This window comes from Dreissena polymorpha, chromosome 15 (assembly GCF_020536995.1).
Source record: "Dreissena polymorpha isolate Duluth1 chromosome 15, UMN_Dpol_1.0, whole genome shotgun sequence".
Classification (NCBI taxonomy): Eukaryota; Metazoa; Mollusca; class Bivalvia; order Myida; family Dreissenidae; genus Dreissena; species Dreissena polymorpha.
The window spans coordinates 4,147,974-4,163,647 of record NC_068369.1 but is presented as its reverse complement, the minus strand read 5'-3'; the positions used below and the strand labels follow the sequence as shown (position 1 = coordinate 4,163,647).

At 35.2% G+C, this 15,674-nt stretch overlaps 1 protein-coding gene across 2 annotated transcripts in view; it reads left to right on the top strand.

The window, feature by feature from the left end:
* LOC127859861 (protein Aster-B-like) overlaps positions 1–13,503 on the top strand; it is an 86,814-nt gene extending 73,311 nt beyond the window's left edge. Inside the window, exons 14-17 of one of the 2 annotated variants that reach the window (XR_008039497.1) lie at positions 3,806–3,922; positions 5,616–5,736; positions 6,994–9,254; positions 9,367–13,503. Coding sequence is in view for 1 of the 2 variants with exons in the window: in XM_052397430.1 (XP_052253390.1) it covers positions 3,806–3,922; positions 5,616–5,736; positions 6,994–7,110 (355 nt within the window). In the remaining variant the exon portion in view is untranslated. Of the gene's footprint in view, positions 1–3,805; positions 3,923–5,615; positions 5,737–6,993 lie in introns of both variants that reach the window. The other variant, XM_052397430.1, reaches the window with a different exon arrangement.
* The last annotated feature ends 2,171 nt before the right edge of the window (positions 13,504–15,674 follow it).

The following is a 15,674-nucleotide window of genomic DNA, read 5'->3' as shown; positions in this document are numbered from 1 at the left end:
TGTCACTTATCGTTAGATTGTAAAATGACTTGGTACATTGGTTCACCATCATAGGATGGTGTGTCACATGAAAGAAGTACGTCAATATCTCAAAGGTCAAGGTCACACTTTGAGTTCAAAGGTAACATGCTCGTCCGGGCCATAACTTTGTCGTTTATTGTGAGATTTTAAAATTATTACATTTGTTCACCATCATTGGACAGTGTGTCGCGCGAACGAATTACGTTGATATCTCCAAGGTCAAGGTTACTCATTGTGAGATTTTAAAATCATTTGACACATTTGTTCACCATCATTGGACGGTGTGTCGTGCGAAAGAAGTCTGTCAATATCTCAAAGGTCAAGGCCACACTGAGTTCAAAGGTCAAAAATGACCATAAATAAGCTTGTTCGAGCCATAACTTTGTCTTTCATTGTGAGATTTTAAAATCATTTGGCACATTTGTTCACCATCATTGGATGGCGTGTCGCGGGAAACAATTACGTTGATATCTCCAAGGTCAAGGTCACACTTTAAGTTCAAAGGTAAAACAAGGCTATAAATGAGCTTGTCCGGGCCATAACAATGTCGTTCATTGTGAGATTTTAATATCATTTGGCACATTTGTTCACCATCATTGGACAGTGTGTCGCGCGAAAGAATAACGTCAATATCTCCAAGGTCAAGGTCACACTTTGAGTTCAAAGGTAAAAAAAGGCCATACATGAGCTTGTCCGGGCAATAACTATGTCGTTCATTGTGAGATTTTAAAATCATTTGGTACATTTGTTCATTATCATTGGACGGTGTGTTGCGTGAAAGAATTACATCAATATCTCCAAGGTCACCCTGAGTTCAAAGGACAAAAATAGCCATAAATGAGCTTGTCTGGGCCATAACTATATCGTTCATTGTGAGATTTTTAAATAGTTTTGCACATTTGTTCAACATCATTGGACGGTGTGTCGTGAGAAAGAAGTCCGTCAATATCTCAAAGGTCAAGGTCACACAGAGTTCAAAGGTAAAAAATGGCCATAAATGAGCTTGTCGGGGCCATAACTATGTCGTTCATTGTGAGATTTTAAAATCATTTGTTCACCATCATTGGACAGTGTGTCACACGAAAGAATTATGTCAATATCTCCAAGGTCAAGTTCACACTTTGAGTTCAAAGGTCAAAAATGGCCATAAAAAAATATTTTCCAGGCCATAACTATGTCATTCATTGTGAGATTTTAAAATGAATCTGTACATTTATTTTGTTCAGTCATTCGATGGCATGTCATGCGAAAGAATTCAAGAGTTTGGAGGTCAAAATGGCCATAAATGATAATGACATAATAATTCTTAAAAATCGCCATAAATTAGCTTCTCTTCACGTCTGTGACAAAGCTCTAGTTAAGTAATGCAATATGTTCTATTTTCTACACTGGATCAGGTTAACTTATGTATTTAAAGTATAAAAAAAATAAAAAAAATGGGTGAAAAAAAGAAATCTGGGGGAAAATTTACCTGTTGAGGGGAAAAAAAATTCGAGGGGAAAGGGCCGTTTTTCGGCGGGTCATAAAGAAGGAAAAAAAAACTGCCCGTTCACATAATATATATACTTTCAAGCCTGTGTGTGAGTCTGATGTGGCTGGTGATGTGATTCTTAATATCTTAACTGTTCGTCTAGATAAAACGTCATTCCAATGTGGAAAAAAACTACATAATGTATGATGTTCAGATCCTTGTGCTGCCGTTGCTATTAACCCATATCATTACTGCATACCTAACGACATTTATACTGACCAGTGTTTTTTAGCTCACCTGAGCACAACCTGTTATCGCCTTTTGTACGTCATGCGTCGTCAGTCGTCCATTGTGCTGCGTCAACATTTGCCTTGTTAACTCTCTAGAGGCCACATTTATTGTCCAATCTTCATGCAATTTGGTCAGAAGATTGGTGTCAATGATAACTTGGATGAGTTCGAAAATGAATACGTTTGCTTGAAAAACATGGCTGCCAAGGGGCGGGGCATTTTTCCTTATATGGCAAAATATGGCTACAGTAAAATCTTGTTAACACTCTAGAGGCCACATTTATTGTCTTATCTTCATAAAACTTGGTCAGAAGATTTATCCCAATAATATCTTGGACTAGTTTGAAAATGATGCGGCTGGAATGAAAAACATCGCTGCCAGGGGGCGGGGCATTTTTCATTATATGGTTATAGTAAAACCTTGTTAACACTCTAGAGGCCACATTTATTTTCCGATCTTAATGAAACTTTCTCAGAAGATTTGTCCCAATGATATCTTGGATGAGATAAAAAAAAATGGTAACATTTGCTTGAAAAACATGGCTGTCAAGGAGCGGGGCATTTTTCCTGATATGGCTATAGTAAAATCTTGTTAACACTCTAGAGGCCACATTTATTGTTCAATCTTCATGAAACTTGGTCAGAAGATTTATCCCAATAATATCTTAGAAGAGTTTGAAAATGATGCCGATTGATTGAAAAACATGGCTGCCAGGGGGCGGGGCATTTTTCCTTATATGGCTAAAGCAAAACCTTGTTAACACTCTAGAGGCCACATTTATTTTCCGATCTTCATGAAACTTGGTCAGAAGATTTGTCCCAATGATATCTTGGATGAGTTTGAAAATGGTAACCTTTGCTTGAAAAACATGGCTGCCAAGGGGCGGGGCATTTTTCCTTATATGGCTTTTTCTGGCTATAGTAAAATCTTGTTAACACTCTAGAGGCCACATTTATAGTTGGATCTTCATGAAACTCGGTCAGAAGATTTATCCCAATAATATCTTGGACGTGTCCTAAAATGATGCTGGATGGTTGAAAAACATGGCGCTGGATGGTTGAAAAACATGGCCACCACGGGGGCGGGGCATTTTTTCTCATATGGCTATAGTGAAACCTTGTTAACACTCTAGAGGTCACATTTATTTTCCGATTGTCATGAAACTTGGTCAGAAGATTTGTCCCAATGATATCTTGGATGAGTTCGAAAATGGTTTTGGTTGCTTTTAAAACATGGCCACCAGGGGCAGGGCATTTTTCCTTATATAGCTATATATGGTTATAGTAAAACCTTGTTAACACTCTAGAGGCCACATTTATTGTCCAATCTTCATGAAATTTGGTCAGAAGATTGGTCTTAATGATATCTTGAATAAGTTAGAAAATTACTATGTTTGCTCGAAAAACATGGCTTCCAAGGGGCGGGGCATTTTTCTTTAAATGGCTATAGTAAAATCTTGTTAACACTCTAGAGGCCACATTTATTTTCCAACCTTCATGAAACTTGGTCAGAAGATTCATTCCGATAATATCTTGGACGAGTTCAAAAATGATGCCGGTTGGTTTAAAAACATGGCTGCCAGCCAGCGGGGCATTTTTCCTTATATGGCTATAGAAAAACCTTGTTAACATTCTAGAGGCCACATTTATTTGCCGATCTTCATGAAACTTGGTCAGAAGATTTGTTCCAATAATATCTTGTTATCTCAGGTGAGCGACTTTGGGCCTTTCAGGCCCTCTTGTTTCATAATTTTTATTCAGCTCTTCTCCCATTTTCTAAAAGTTTATTTTTTTCCAAATGACTGCCAAAATTCCCAATTAAAAGTTACTGGTAATATAAAACTTTTTGGTAATGAAATGCAATATTAAGGCAGCTTTATGGGTTTCTCTAGTAAATATAATAAGGGAAACACTTACAAATTTATTTTTTTTGTTTTAAGTCAAAGCAATTCTATTTTTTATTATTCCCAATATGGTGAAAAAATGTGGTTGACAGAGTGTCCCCACTGTTTTCTCTTCACAGCCTGGTGTTGTTGGTGATGTTCAATGCGCTGTTGTTCTATAAGCTCTGGTCCCTGGAACTGGTGGCCAATGTTCTCTACCTGCCCAGGTCACAGCAGGCCTTCAAGGATCTGGAGGGGTGAGTAACGTAGCACCTTGTGTATGTCCATTTGATGCTGACAGTTTTGATAAGGTATATAGTATATGAAAACTTCTTTGAAAATTTTTATATGTGACAATTTATTTAAGACTGTTTTACTTTTATATTGTGTTTCTATATCATCAACTTAAATGTAAGCCAATAGTGTTGATATGGACAAAAATGGTTCTATTGTTTATTTTTTTCTTTTAAGTCATTAAGGTTAAGGTTGTGAAACTGTGCTTGTGATATCTGTTTAACATATTTGTAAACATTCAAGAAGTGGACTGTCTTCATCCACTTACAAGTGGATCAAGTCTTGGCCCATATTTGCATGGGGAAACCTAAACATAAATTAATGTTGTGAGTTAAATTTTCTAGTACTCTTGCCACAGTAAGATGTTTCCGTGCAAGTTTCTTTGAACCACTGATTATTATGTATATAAAAAAACCTAGATGAAAAGGTCATACTATTTTATGTTGCAATATCGAAGCTAAGTTCAATGACAGATCAAATTGCCCTGGAGTTGAGTCCTTTGTTTGATAAAAAATTGATCTTTGAATAGTTCCCATGAACAGAAAGTACATAATATGCAATCATGACCAAAATTGATATTTTAACTCGGGATACCTTTAACCCGTTTCCACTCAGATATGTATATTTATCATAACGCTTTATTGATAGCTGCCTGATATTTTATTGTTTCATTTCAATAGGAAGTTAATACATTAGTCTTGTTTGGAGATCATATTTACCAGAATCAACTATAAAGTAATCATTAAAATGGGTACATAGCGGAATGATAAACAGAAAAACAGGTTATTGCCTGAAAGTTTTGTAAATATCAGGCTAAGCATGAAAAATGTAAGCACTTAGCAAGCCTGGCCATTATTTTATTCTAAGCCTCACTTAATATATTACAAAATGATGAGGCTTTAACCTGCTATTCTCAATTGACGTATATGTAGTCCCTTAGAAAAACAACTTAAATTTTTTAGAACAAGTTTAAGTTCAAGTTTTGAAGGCTTCATTTTCGAACCAAAGGTACTGATGAGCAGCGAAGAGCATAAAACCTTAGCAGACTGCAAGCTATTTGCAGGCTGTTCTGGCTTTGTGCTGGGTGCATATAGCGATTGTAATTTTGTTTCTGAGCGGGAAAGGGCCTACATGGCAAATATGGAGTAGCATATTTTTTATTGTCCCCTACCGGTGAAACCAGAGGAGACTTAAGGTTTGCGCTCTGTGCGTCCGTCAGTCAGTCTGTCACACTTTTCTGGATCCTCGATAACTTTAAAAGTTCTTCATATTTGTTCATGAAACTTGAAACATGGATAGATGGCAATATGGAGATTATGCAAGTCATTTCATTTTGTTCCTACGTCAAAAATTCTGGTTGCTAAGACTAGAAATACTGCTGAAAATGGTGGTTTTCTGGATCCTGCAATAACTTGGAAAGTTCTTCATATTTTTTCATGAAACTTGAAATGTGGACAAATAGACTAGAAATACTGCTGATAATGGTGGTTTTCTGGATCAAACAATAACAAGTTCTTCATATTTTTTTCATGAAACAGTGGTGGAATTTCTGACAATGGTGGAGCAGGTAGGGGACTTTTATTGCTTGTCAAAAGTCTTGTTTATTATTTTAACATCTTTTTTTGAATGGTTTGTCCAAAGCTGGTTCTGTTATAGGAATCCACCACAAAGCCATGCAGACTGGATGAAGTTGCTACAACAACAACAGAGGCTTCATGAAGCTGAGATGAGTAAATGGCAGGACCTGTTAGGGGCCTCTATAGTCATGGTAGATCAGGTACACCTGTTAGGGGCCTCTATATTCATGGTAGATCAGGTACACCTGTTAGGGGCCTCTATAGTCATGGTAGATCAGGTACACCTGTTAGGGGCCTCTATAGTTATGGTAGATCAGGTACACCTGTTAGGGGCCTCTATAGTCATGGTAGATCAGGTACACCTGTTAGGGGCCTCTATAGTCATGGTAGATCAGGTACACCTGTTAGGGGCCTCTATAGTCATGGTAGATCAGGTACACCTGGTGCACTTTTTAGTTGATTCCTACTCTGAGAGAATCAAGCTGTATGCCTTTCCATAAGTAATTGCAGTCTGCACAGGCTAATCCAGGACTTAACCCTCTGTCTAAACTGGATTCGTTTTTTTCAGAGGAGATTTCCTTTACACAGAAAAGTCTATAAAAGAACAATTGTGTTCCAGATAAGCCTAAGCTGACTGCAAAGGCTAATTTGCGACGATATTTTACAACTATGCATTAACCCTTTACCACTTAGATACATATTTTGACGTGTTTGTAGTCCCTTAGAAAGTTACATTTAATTGAAGACCCTTCTTACTAGATTCAAGTTTTAAAGACTTCATTTCCAATCCTTAGATACTGGTAAGCAGCAAACAGCATAAAACCTGAACAGACAGCCAGTTACTCGCAGGATGTTCTGGTTTTATGCTGTTTGCACATAGCAATTTTCACTTTGCCTCTGAGTGGGAAAGAGTTGAGCCATGTTTTCCAGAGTGCAGCTTATTATACCCCCACAAACGAAGTTTAGGAGGGTATATAGGGGAATAGGAGTGAACTTGTCTGTCGGTCTGTCTGTCGGTCAGTTGGTACGTATTAAGCGTCAGCTCTCTAATATAAAAAGCTTACATCCGATCTTCACCACACTTGATCAGAAGTTGTATCTTAATAATGTGTATGTCAAGTTCGAACATGGGCCATGCCGGGTCAAAAACTAGGTCACGGGGTCACTTAGTGTGTTTTTAACATTGAGCATGGTGTCCGCTGTTTTTTGTGAAGACGACATGCAAAATATGCTGTGTCAATGTGGCATGTGGGGGTATTCGTCACGTCTGTGACAAAGCTCTAGTTTAATTCTGAACATACGTATATTTTGGTTTTGCAAAAATATTAATTGGGTGAATGTCATTCATTTTACAATTGTTTGATCCATGTTTCTCTGCTACTTAATGTTTGGATTGTTTTTGCATTTCTTATTGATTGTTATTGTATTATGAAGTAAAACTTGTTACTTTTTTCCAGATGAAGACAACTTTATCAAATTTACAAGGTCATATATCTAGTACAGGGAGAATGAAGACAAGTGAAGACAACTGTGAGACAGATGGGTGTACCAATAAAAAAGACAGAGGGAAATAGTGGACCAGTTAAATTAATTGATCACAGTGATTAATTTTTCTTTGTTTATGCTTTTTTGTTATTTTTTTTTATTTTTTCCCCATGTCAGTGGAAAAAAACACTTAAGTTTGTCTCTTTAAAGTATATTTTGTTTTTATGCTGAATTCATTCTTGTGTTCTGGGAACAAATTCGAATCTGCAATGTAGATGAGTTTTTGTAATGATATACAAAATTAACCTATCATAGCGGTTCCACTGTCTAGCGCTAATGAAATGTTTTTGTTTGTTTGATCCATTTTTGCTATGTAATAAAATCATTGAACAATCACAAAAATGGCATCTTATTACTGCAATAATTCAATTTAAAAAATTGCAATGTGACATTTGTGTCGTGTAGATATTGAATTATTGCTGTAAGGAGACATCTTTTTAAAGTGATATTATGGGCATCTAACAGTTTATAGGTGTCTATCGCAACCGTTGTTTATTTTTGGTGTTTTCACTTCATATACACTTATATTTGTTAATGCAGCATCAAAATACTTAAACAATATCCCGGAAAGAGAAAAATAATGCATTTGAATATCAACTGTACTTTTGTTTTGACAACTGACGACAGTAATGATTCGATTTACGATGTGAATCTAAATGTAGTTTTAGTGCAGATTCGTTCATACGACACATTATATCTTTTCAGCTCAATTCAACAGTAAAAAATGCCCATAATATCACTTTAAGGTTAACATATTATTTGTTAATGGCTGTTGCAATATGTTACTTTAATTATTCCTTTGTATAAACCCACAATGTGGGATACATTAAGAATTTCACTTGTCCCTAACTCTGTGCTTATCTTTGTCTCAAACCTTCACGTTTTGTTGATCGTTAAAGGGTCCACTTTGCCTGGGACCATTTTACCTAAATTATGGCGTTTTGTTAAAAAAAAATTATTCAAAAATAGTATATGATAATTTATTTGTAAAAATTAAACGTGTTTAAGCAATACACACTTTGTGTTGTTTAAACATATATAGTACGGGCATCTGAATCTGTCACATGTCTAGATTTCTTGCTTAAATTATAAGATTCCCAATGGTAGGCACAACAACTGCATTTATAGAGATATTTACCGTGTGCATACAGTTGCATATTTATAACTCTTCAAATGTCACCTTTAAAAACAATGTTATTCTGTTATAAATGTATTTTAGTGTACCAAGATCTGTTTGAACAAACTTGTTCAAAGACTGAATATCTTATTGAATGTCTGAATTCCACTGTTGTTTCAACCACTAACCCACTTGATAGGATGTTGTGTTGTGTCTTAGACATATGGATCCTTGAAATTCGCCAATTTTACTTACTTACATGTACATCTTTGTATGATCTGGCTCTATGCATGTAACTATATATTTAGACTGAATGATTAAAGATTTCAAATCTCCTTAAGCAACCTTTTTTGATGTAGGATATTACATTTAAAGTGAATGAGACACTAAACTAACCATGGTTTTTGGCATAGATAAAATATGAAATCTCCCAAAGTTCAACAAATGGATAGGGCTTCTGCCTTGTTTTTTGTTTTACTTTCTTTTTGGGAAAATATGAATTAAAAACTTATTTGAGTTAAATATTGAAATCTCATAAGGCAAATACTGGATTCTCAATGGAGTCGTAAAAAAGTACAATTGCACTTTTCAATGTTGACATTCAAAAATGCTCTATTCTTTTAAACAAAATATTATTCATTGATTCAAAGTGCTTCAGCTATGCCCATTTTTATGCCCCCGGTAGGGTGGCATATAGCAGTTGAACTGTCCGTCAGTGTGTCAGTATGTGTGTATGTCAGTCAGTCTGTCTGTCCATCCGAAAACTTTACTGGCCATAACTTTTTCAATATTGAAGATAGCAACATGATATTTGGCATGCATGTGTATCTCATGGAGCTGAACATTTTGAGTGTTGGAAGTTCAAGGTCGAGGTCATCATTCAAGATCAAAGGTAAAAAAAAAAGCGGCGTTCTCATGAAGCTGCACATTTGAGTGGTGGAAGTTCAAGGTCAAGGTCATCCTTCAAGGTCAAAAGTATTTTTTTTTTATATATTTTTTTCAAATCGGCGTTCTCATGAAGCTGCACATTTTGAGTGGTGGAAGTTCAAGGTCAAGGTCATCCTTCAAGGTCATCCTTCAAGGTCAAAGGTAAAATAAAAATAAAAAAAATTCAAAGCGTCGTTCTCATGAAGCTGCACATTTTGAGTGGTGGAAGTTCAAGGTCAAGGTCATCTTTCAAGGTCAAAGGTAAAAAAAAAATAAAAAAATCAAAGCGGCGCAATAGGGGGCATTGTGTTTCTGACGAACACATCTTTTGTTATACCTCACTTTGAAGAAAGCTGCATATAGGGGCATTTTGTTTGCCTGTGTGTCCTTCTATCCAGATGTTTGTCAAAAAATTTAAATAACTTGGCGCAGATGTTAACCATTATAAGATGCTGTGTGAAATTTCGAAGTAAAACAGTTTACTGAATTCTTTTCTAAGCTATAACATTGCCATTTGTTCATGCATAAACAAACTTGGCGCAAATGTAAACCACCATTTGACAACATTTAATGTGTAAACCCCCTCTATTATTTGAAGATCAAGGTCACACAAATAGGTCAAAGTTAAATTTTGGCCATGAAATAACCTGTCTGGACTTTGATGTTTGTCATTCCTCAGGCAATTTAAAATCACCACCATCAGGAGACAGCATGTTTCATATTAGCCCTCTTTCTTCTTCGGAGGTCAAGGTCACATTTATAATTAGGTCATATTTGGCCATAAAAAAGATGTGAACATTTAAGAATATATGCATGGTCCCGAAAAATTTACTTCTCAGTAACTGCTTGTTGGAATTTGTTCGATCTTAAAAGCTTAATTACTGTAATTTGTGGATGATCATAAAGAAATACAATTTCGCTGCAACCAGTTTCTGCTATAATATTGACCTTTGTCTTTTTTCCCAGTGTAATATATGATGTTGTTTATCTGTTACATTTTAGTTCATCATAGTATAAGCATACCATTACAGCTTGGGACATATTGGGACAAGCTTTAGGTTTCTTTGTTTAGTGTTTATTATAAGGTTTGTGTTAAAATATTGGTTGAGTCACATATTTTATGCATTTAAACAGTATTGCTGGTTCTTGGCAGTGAAATGTTTATATGTTAGTGACATATCTTATCCTGTGCAATATTGTTTTTTGTTCTATTTCCATTTTGTCTGCCTTTCTGCTGTACCTTTTTGTTCAATTGCTCAATCATCAATTAGAAGTACATTTAAATTTAAATGCACATAAACTTAATTCCACATTGGGTAGGGGTTGTCAATAAAATTCCACATTGGGTAGGGGTTGTCAATAACAGCATTTTGTGTTGTTTTTTTAGCTCAATTGAGCACAACCTGATCATGGTGAGTTTTTGAGATCCACTTTGATTGGTTGATGTTGTCCATCATCAATTGTTCTGTGTCACTATTAACCTTAGTGGACACGCTTTGGGCCACAAATATTTCCCAATTTAAATAAAACTTTCTCAGAACAGGTCTAAGTGACACCTATAATGAGTTCAAATTGGGTCATTTAAATCTGGTTGAAAACTAGATCAATAGGTCAAATCAAAGGAAGAGCTTGAGAACATTCTTGATTCCTCATGTATTGACCAATCATTATGAAATTTGGGCAGAAAATTTATCAGAATTATATTCCGACCGATGCAGAAACCGAGTTATATGGGGTCAAAGACAGTGTTACATAGTTTTATTAAAGAAAAGCTTGTGAATACTAACAAGGCCACATTTAAGCCAATTCTTTATGAAACTTGGTCACAACATTTGTCCCAAGTAAAGCTCAGTTGATTCATGTCGGGTCTGAAATTAGGTCATTAGGTCAAAATAAAGAACAAGCTTGTGAATGCTCTACAGGCTGCATGTATTGTCAAATCTTTTATAAACAACTGTAAAATAGTCTTCCAATATATCTTGGCTAATTTTAAAATTGATTCACTTGTATTTTCAAATTTCATGCTCATGTAAGAACATTTGTCTCTATGATATCTCATCTGTGTATGAATTTTGGTCATTTGGGGTCAATAAATAGGTAATCTGGTCAAATTTTTGAAAAGCTTGTTATCACTATGAGTACAATTGCTTAACGCAATATACAATTAACTATCTCAGGACATTTGTTTGAATGATATCACAGCTGAGTGAGATATGGTTTGGGTCAATTAAAAAAAAGGTCACCATGATCTAGGGCAATTTTGTGTATGTGTCTGTTTTGAAACCATTTGAAAACTCTAGAAAGTCACATTTTTTACCTACTCATCATGCAACTTCTTTAGAACATAACACAATTATGTTGTTATATTTTGACTGATTTCTAAAAATGTTCAAAACATGACTGCCAGGTATTGGGGTAGTTAACTCTAAAACCTTGTGAACACTACCTGCTTTGAACAGATAAGTTCCATGGTGTCTCAGGTGAGTGGCTGTGGGCCTTTGACCCTCTTGTTTTATATGGTTATTAAATAACAAATATGAATGTCTCAGTACCAGTTGCATGCTACAAAAATCAAAGCATTTGCAGTATGTGTCCAATATGTGTGACACAATGTATAATAAAAGGTTGAATAATGAAGACACTATTTGGACCTACACATGTGTTGCATAAGACATTCCTCACCCTCATTGTAACATTAAACAAACAATATAAACAATTATTCATTGTCCATTTCTGTTGTCTCAACGTGCATGCTATTATCAGTATTTTAGGGCATCACATGTGGTGTGTGACATTGCATGAAGTGTTAGTGTAAATTCTCTGTTTGTTTTGAGCAATGTTTATACAAATGTACAGATCTCGCTGAAACTTGCACAGCTATGACTTACTAGCGTAGATGATGTAAATGATTGTTAAGGAAGGAATTCTGGCTTGATCAGTTTTGGAAGAATTATGACCATTTGTTTTTCCATTATAAAGCTTGTGTCATTAAACCCTTGGTAGATCTTGCTCCAACTTTAACAGCAAAATTGTCTTTTTCGTTTTGATGATCCTAAAGAAGGATTTTTTTTGTTGTGACTTGTGTTGTAGAATTGTCTATTTTTCCACAAAAGAATATATAAACCTAAAATTTGTGTGTACATGTTGCTAGTTTGCACTCTCACTTTCAAAGCTGTATGGCCTTGATTTGAAGATGATCATTAACCCTTTGCATGCTGGGAAATTTGTCATCTGCTAAAATGTCGTCTGATGAATTTCTAAAATTACCATTTTCTTCGATTTTTTTCAAAGAATACTATCAGAATAGCAAACAGTTTGGATCCTGATGAGACGCCACGTTTTGTGGCGTCTCATCTGGATCCAAACTGTTTGCAAAGTCCTTCAAAATTCTGTTCCTGCACTGAAAGAGTTGAGATAAAAATGTTGCTGCAACTAGTTTTGGCTGAATAATGGATGTTACTTTTTTTTACTATAGAAGTAGATAATTATAGTCTGCAATATTGTGTGTACTGAACTCCTTTTAAACAGCCATGCTGATTTTGTTCTTTAAATAGCCAATTTACCTTTCAATATTTAGATTATGGTAACAAGAGGATAGTGCTGTGACCAGTTTGGTAGAACTTTGGCCATTTCTCTTTTTGTCTTCTAAAAATAATTAATGTAATTGACTGTGTCATATCATGTTTTGCGGGATCATCCGGGTCTGTGATGCCTTTCTAGTTCATTTAATAGTATTATTTATTACAAGAAATTGTATTCACCTGGCAGGTTTTTCTGTTTCATAAATATGTTGACAAATAATGTTTCATTTAGTTTTGTGTGTTTTTCTTAAAAACTATGTTAATTGTGTTTTGCCCAATGTATGCGGATTAAGTATGTAGTTAAAACGTGTATATAATGTTTAATGTGATTTTGATTATCTCATTGCATAACTTGAAATAACTGGAATGTACGGATACTTTAATGTGTATATGTCCTCAAGTTGATATCCCGATTTCATTTTTGCTGTGCAAAGTTCCTTCCAAATCTTTATTTGTCATAACAAAATTCTTGCTATAGAAATGTGTTTGAATGAAAGAATGTACAGTCTTCTTCGTCCATGCTTTAGTTGGTAAGATTATCACTTGTGTTAGGTGTCGTAAGCTACCCATTCATTTTGTGTGAACTTGATATATTTTTTTAAGAAATTCCATTTCTGTTGTTTTAAAACATTGAGTTAGGTTTTGGAAAATATGTTAAATTAGTGATGGATGTTGGTGTTTGTTAAGTTTGTATGACATTACAACTATTTATTGTTATCGAGAACGAGTATGAATGTTGTTGTTGAATATTTTGTGACGTCTTACTGACGTCGGAAAAATAAAACTGAACTATTCCAGTTGGATTTGTATTTCATTAGCTTGATTTCCCGCAGGGACCTATACAAACCTGTTTCCTGTTATACCGGTATTTACATTATTTTTCAAACTTTTGTAACCAGCCAGTATGCAGTTCTGGCGTAGATGTATCTCTTCAAACGCGTATCTCTACCAAATGGTAACATCATGTTATAATCAAATTGGTCTTTGTAGGACATATTATTATTATCATAATTACCATTTTTCTTATTAGAAAATACACACAAAAAACATGATGGAGTGCTATTAACAAATACTGATTTTATTCCAGCCAACCCAAATGATTTAAGCCTAAAAGATGTGCAATGATTCCTTATACACATTCTTATTGTTCCATGCACCTGTTTCGTTTGTGTTCTTAGTTTTCGCGACTCGAAACGACTGATGCGTGGTGAAACGACTGATGCGTGGTCGTTGTTTTCACTTCAAAAATGACTTGGAGTGAAATATACTGGCCGTTTGCCGTTATGGACAATTGACCGTTATTCTCATGTGTAATATAGAGTGATTTTCGTTAGGGGGAATCCAGACTGACCGCTGTCTGCTATGGACCGTTATTCTCAAGTGACCGTTAGTTCAGTTTTGACTGTATATCAAAAAAGTGCGTCATACGTACAACCGTGTGCTTGTTGAAATATCATTGTTTGTACTTCAACCAAAGACCTATCAATATATGTAAGATCGCCGTGGCGTAGTGGATATAATGTCCGCCTAGCGATCGGGAGGTCACGGATTCGATCCCCACTGTGGGAGCGTTCTTTAGATCTCCCCCATAGACACCAAGGAAACGGACTCGAGAGCGTTTCATATAAGCTCGTTATGCAATCGAGCTTAAATAAATAGGTTTAAAAAAAGAATATACGTATATTGAAAATAAATAAATATTGATAGGTCTTTGCTTCAACTATAATTGCAAATACGTTTTCATTTTGCAAGCATGTCTAATAAAAGTTTAAATCCTTAATTCTTTGCTTCGCTTTTAAGAACAGCATCTGGCGGATAATTTCCAACACAATAATAATATTGCTAGTGCAATATTGCTAAGCTTTGCAAAAGTTGTAAAGGATTTTTTACTTTTATAAGTAACATCAACTGAATGAACCAAAATAGTAAAGGGATCTTTCTACGGTTTGGTAAATTGACAAAATTGAGAAAAGTTGTTTCAGATTCGCAAATTTTCGGTTTAGTTATGATATTTGTGAGAAAACAGTAATACTGAACATTTACCATGGTCTAATATAACCATTATATGCATCTTTTGACGATTTAAAAACCTGAAAATTATAAAGCGTTGCAACGCGAAACGATTGAATAATTTGGAGAGTTCTGTTGTTGTCACTTGTTGTGCTTGAGATTAAATGGCGATCAATATGTTTATACAGTCCCTGCACTCTAGCAGCTGTTCTATTTAGTAACGTGCGTTCAAAGTTAATCTCATGTTTTCTAAAAAAGCGCGATAACTGCGATTATTAAAAAAAATACCAACATATCGAGGTGGCCAAGTTTATAAGCTAGTCAACATGTTCGTAAGGTTTCCCCAAGCTAGCAGCAATATTTTTTTTAGTTAAGCAAGACGCACAAATCCTACGGCCGGAATCACGGGGTCTGGCACCTTGTTTAATGAGCCGAGCGAACTTAAACGTGTTACTTTGCGTTTTCGTACAATACTCAACCGTGACGTAATAAATTAAAGCATCTTAACGGATTTAAATTTAATACGTATTTTTTAAGGACAGCACAACACACTTGCTCTGCAATACTAGAAAATAACAACATTTATATTTATTACAACGACTAACCACCATTCGACTCTTAAACCAAAATAAATCAATGCCATATGAAATATAGAGAATTTAAGTTATAAAATAAAGCGCTGCGCTTTAAACGTGTAACAGTGCACATCTTCGTTGATTCTTCTATGACTTTATATTTTTCGCAAATAAAATGTTCAACGTATGTGTTAGTTTTGATGCGCAATAAAATAGGTGTTCGTTGACACTATTTTAGCCGGTTTCCCGCCAATCGCATGATGCACATTAAATATGTGACTAATGACACACACGTCTTACCAGATGTGTATATACAGGAATTAAATGTCTAACCACGCAAAGCTAGAAATTTGTTACTATCATACGCGGCTTTAAGCACGTCC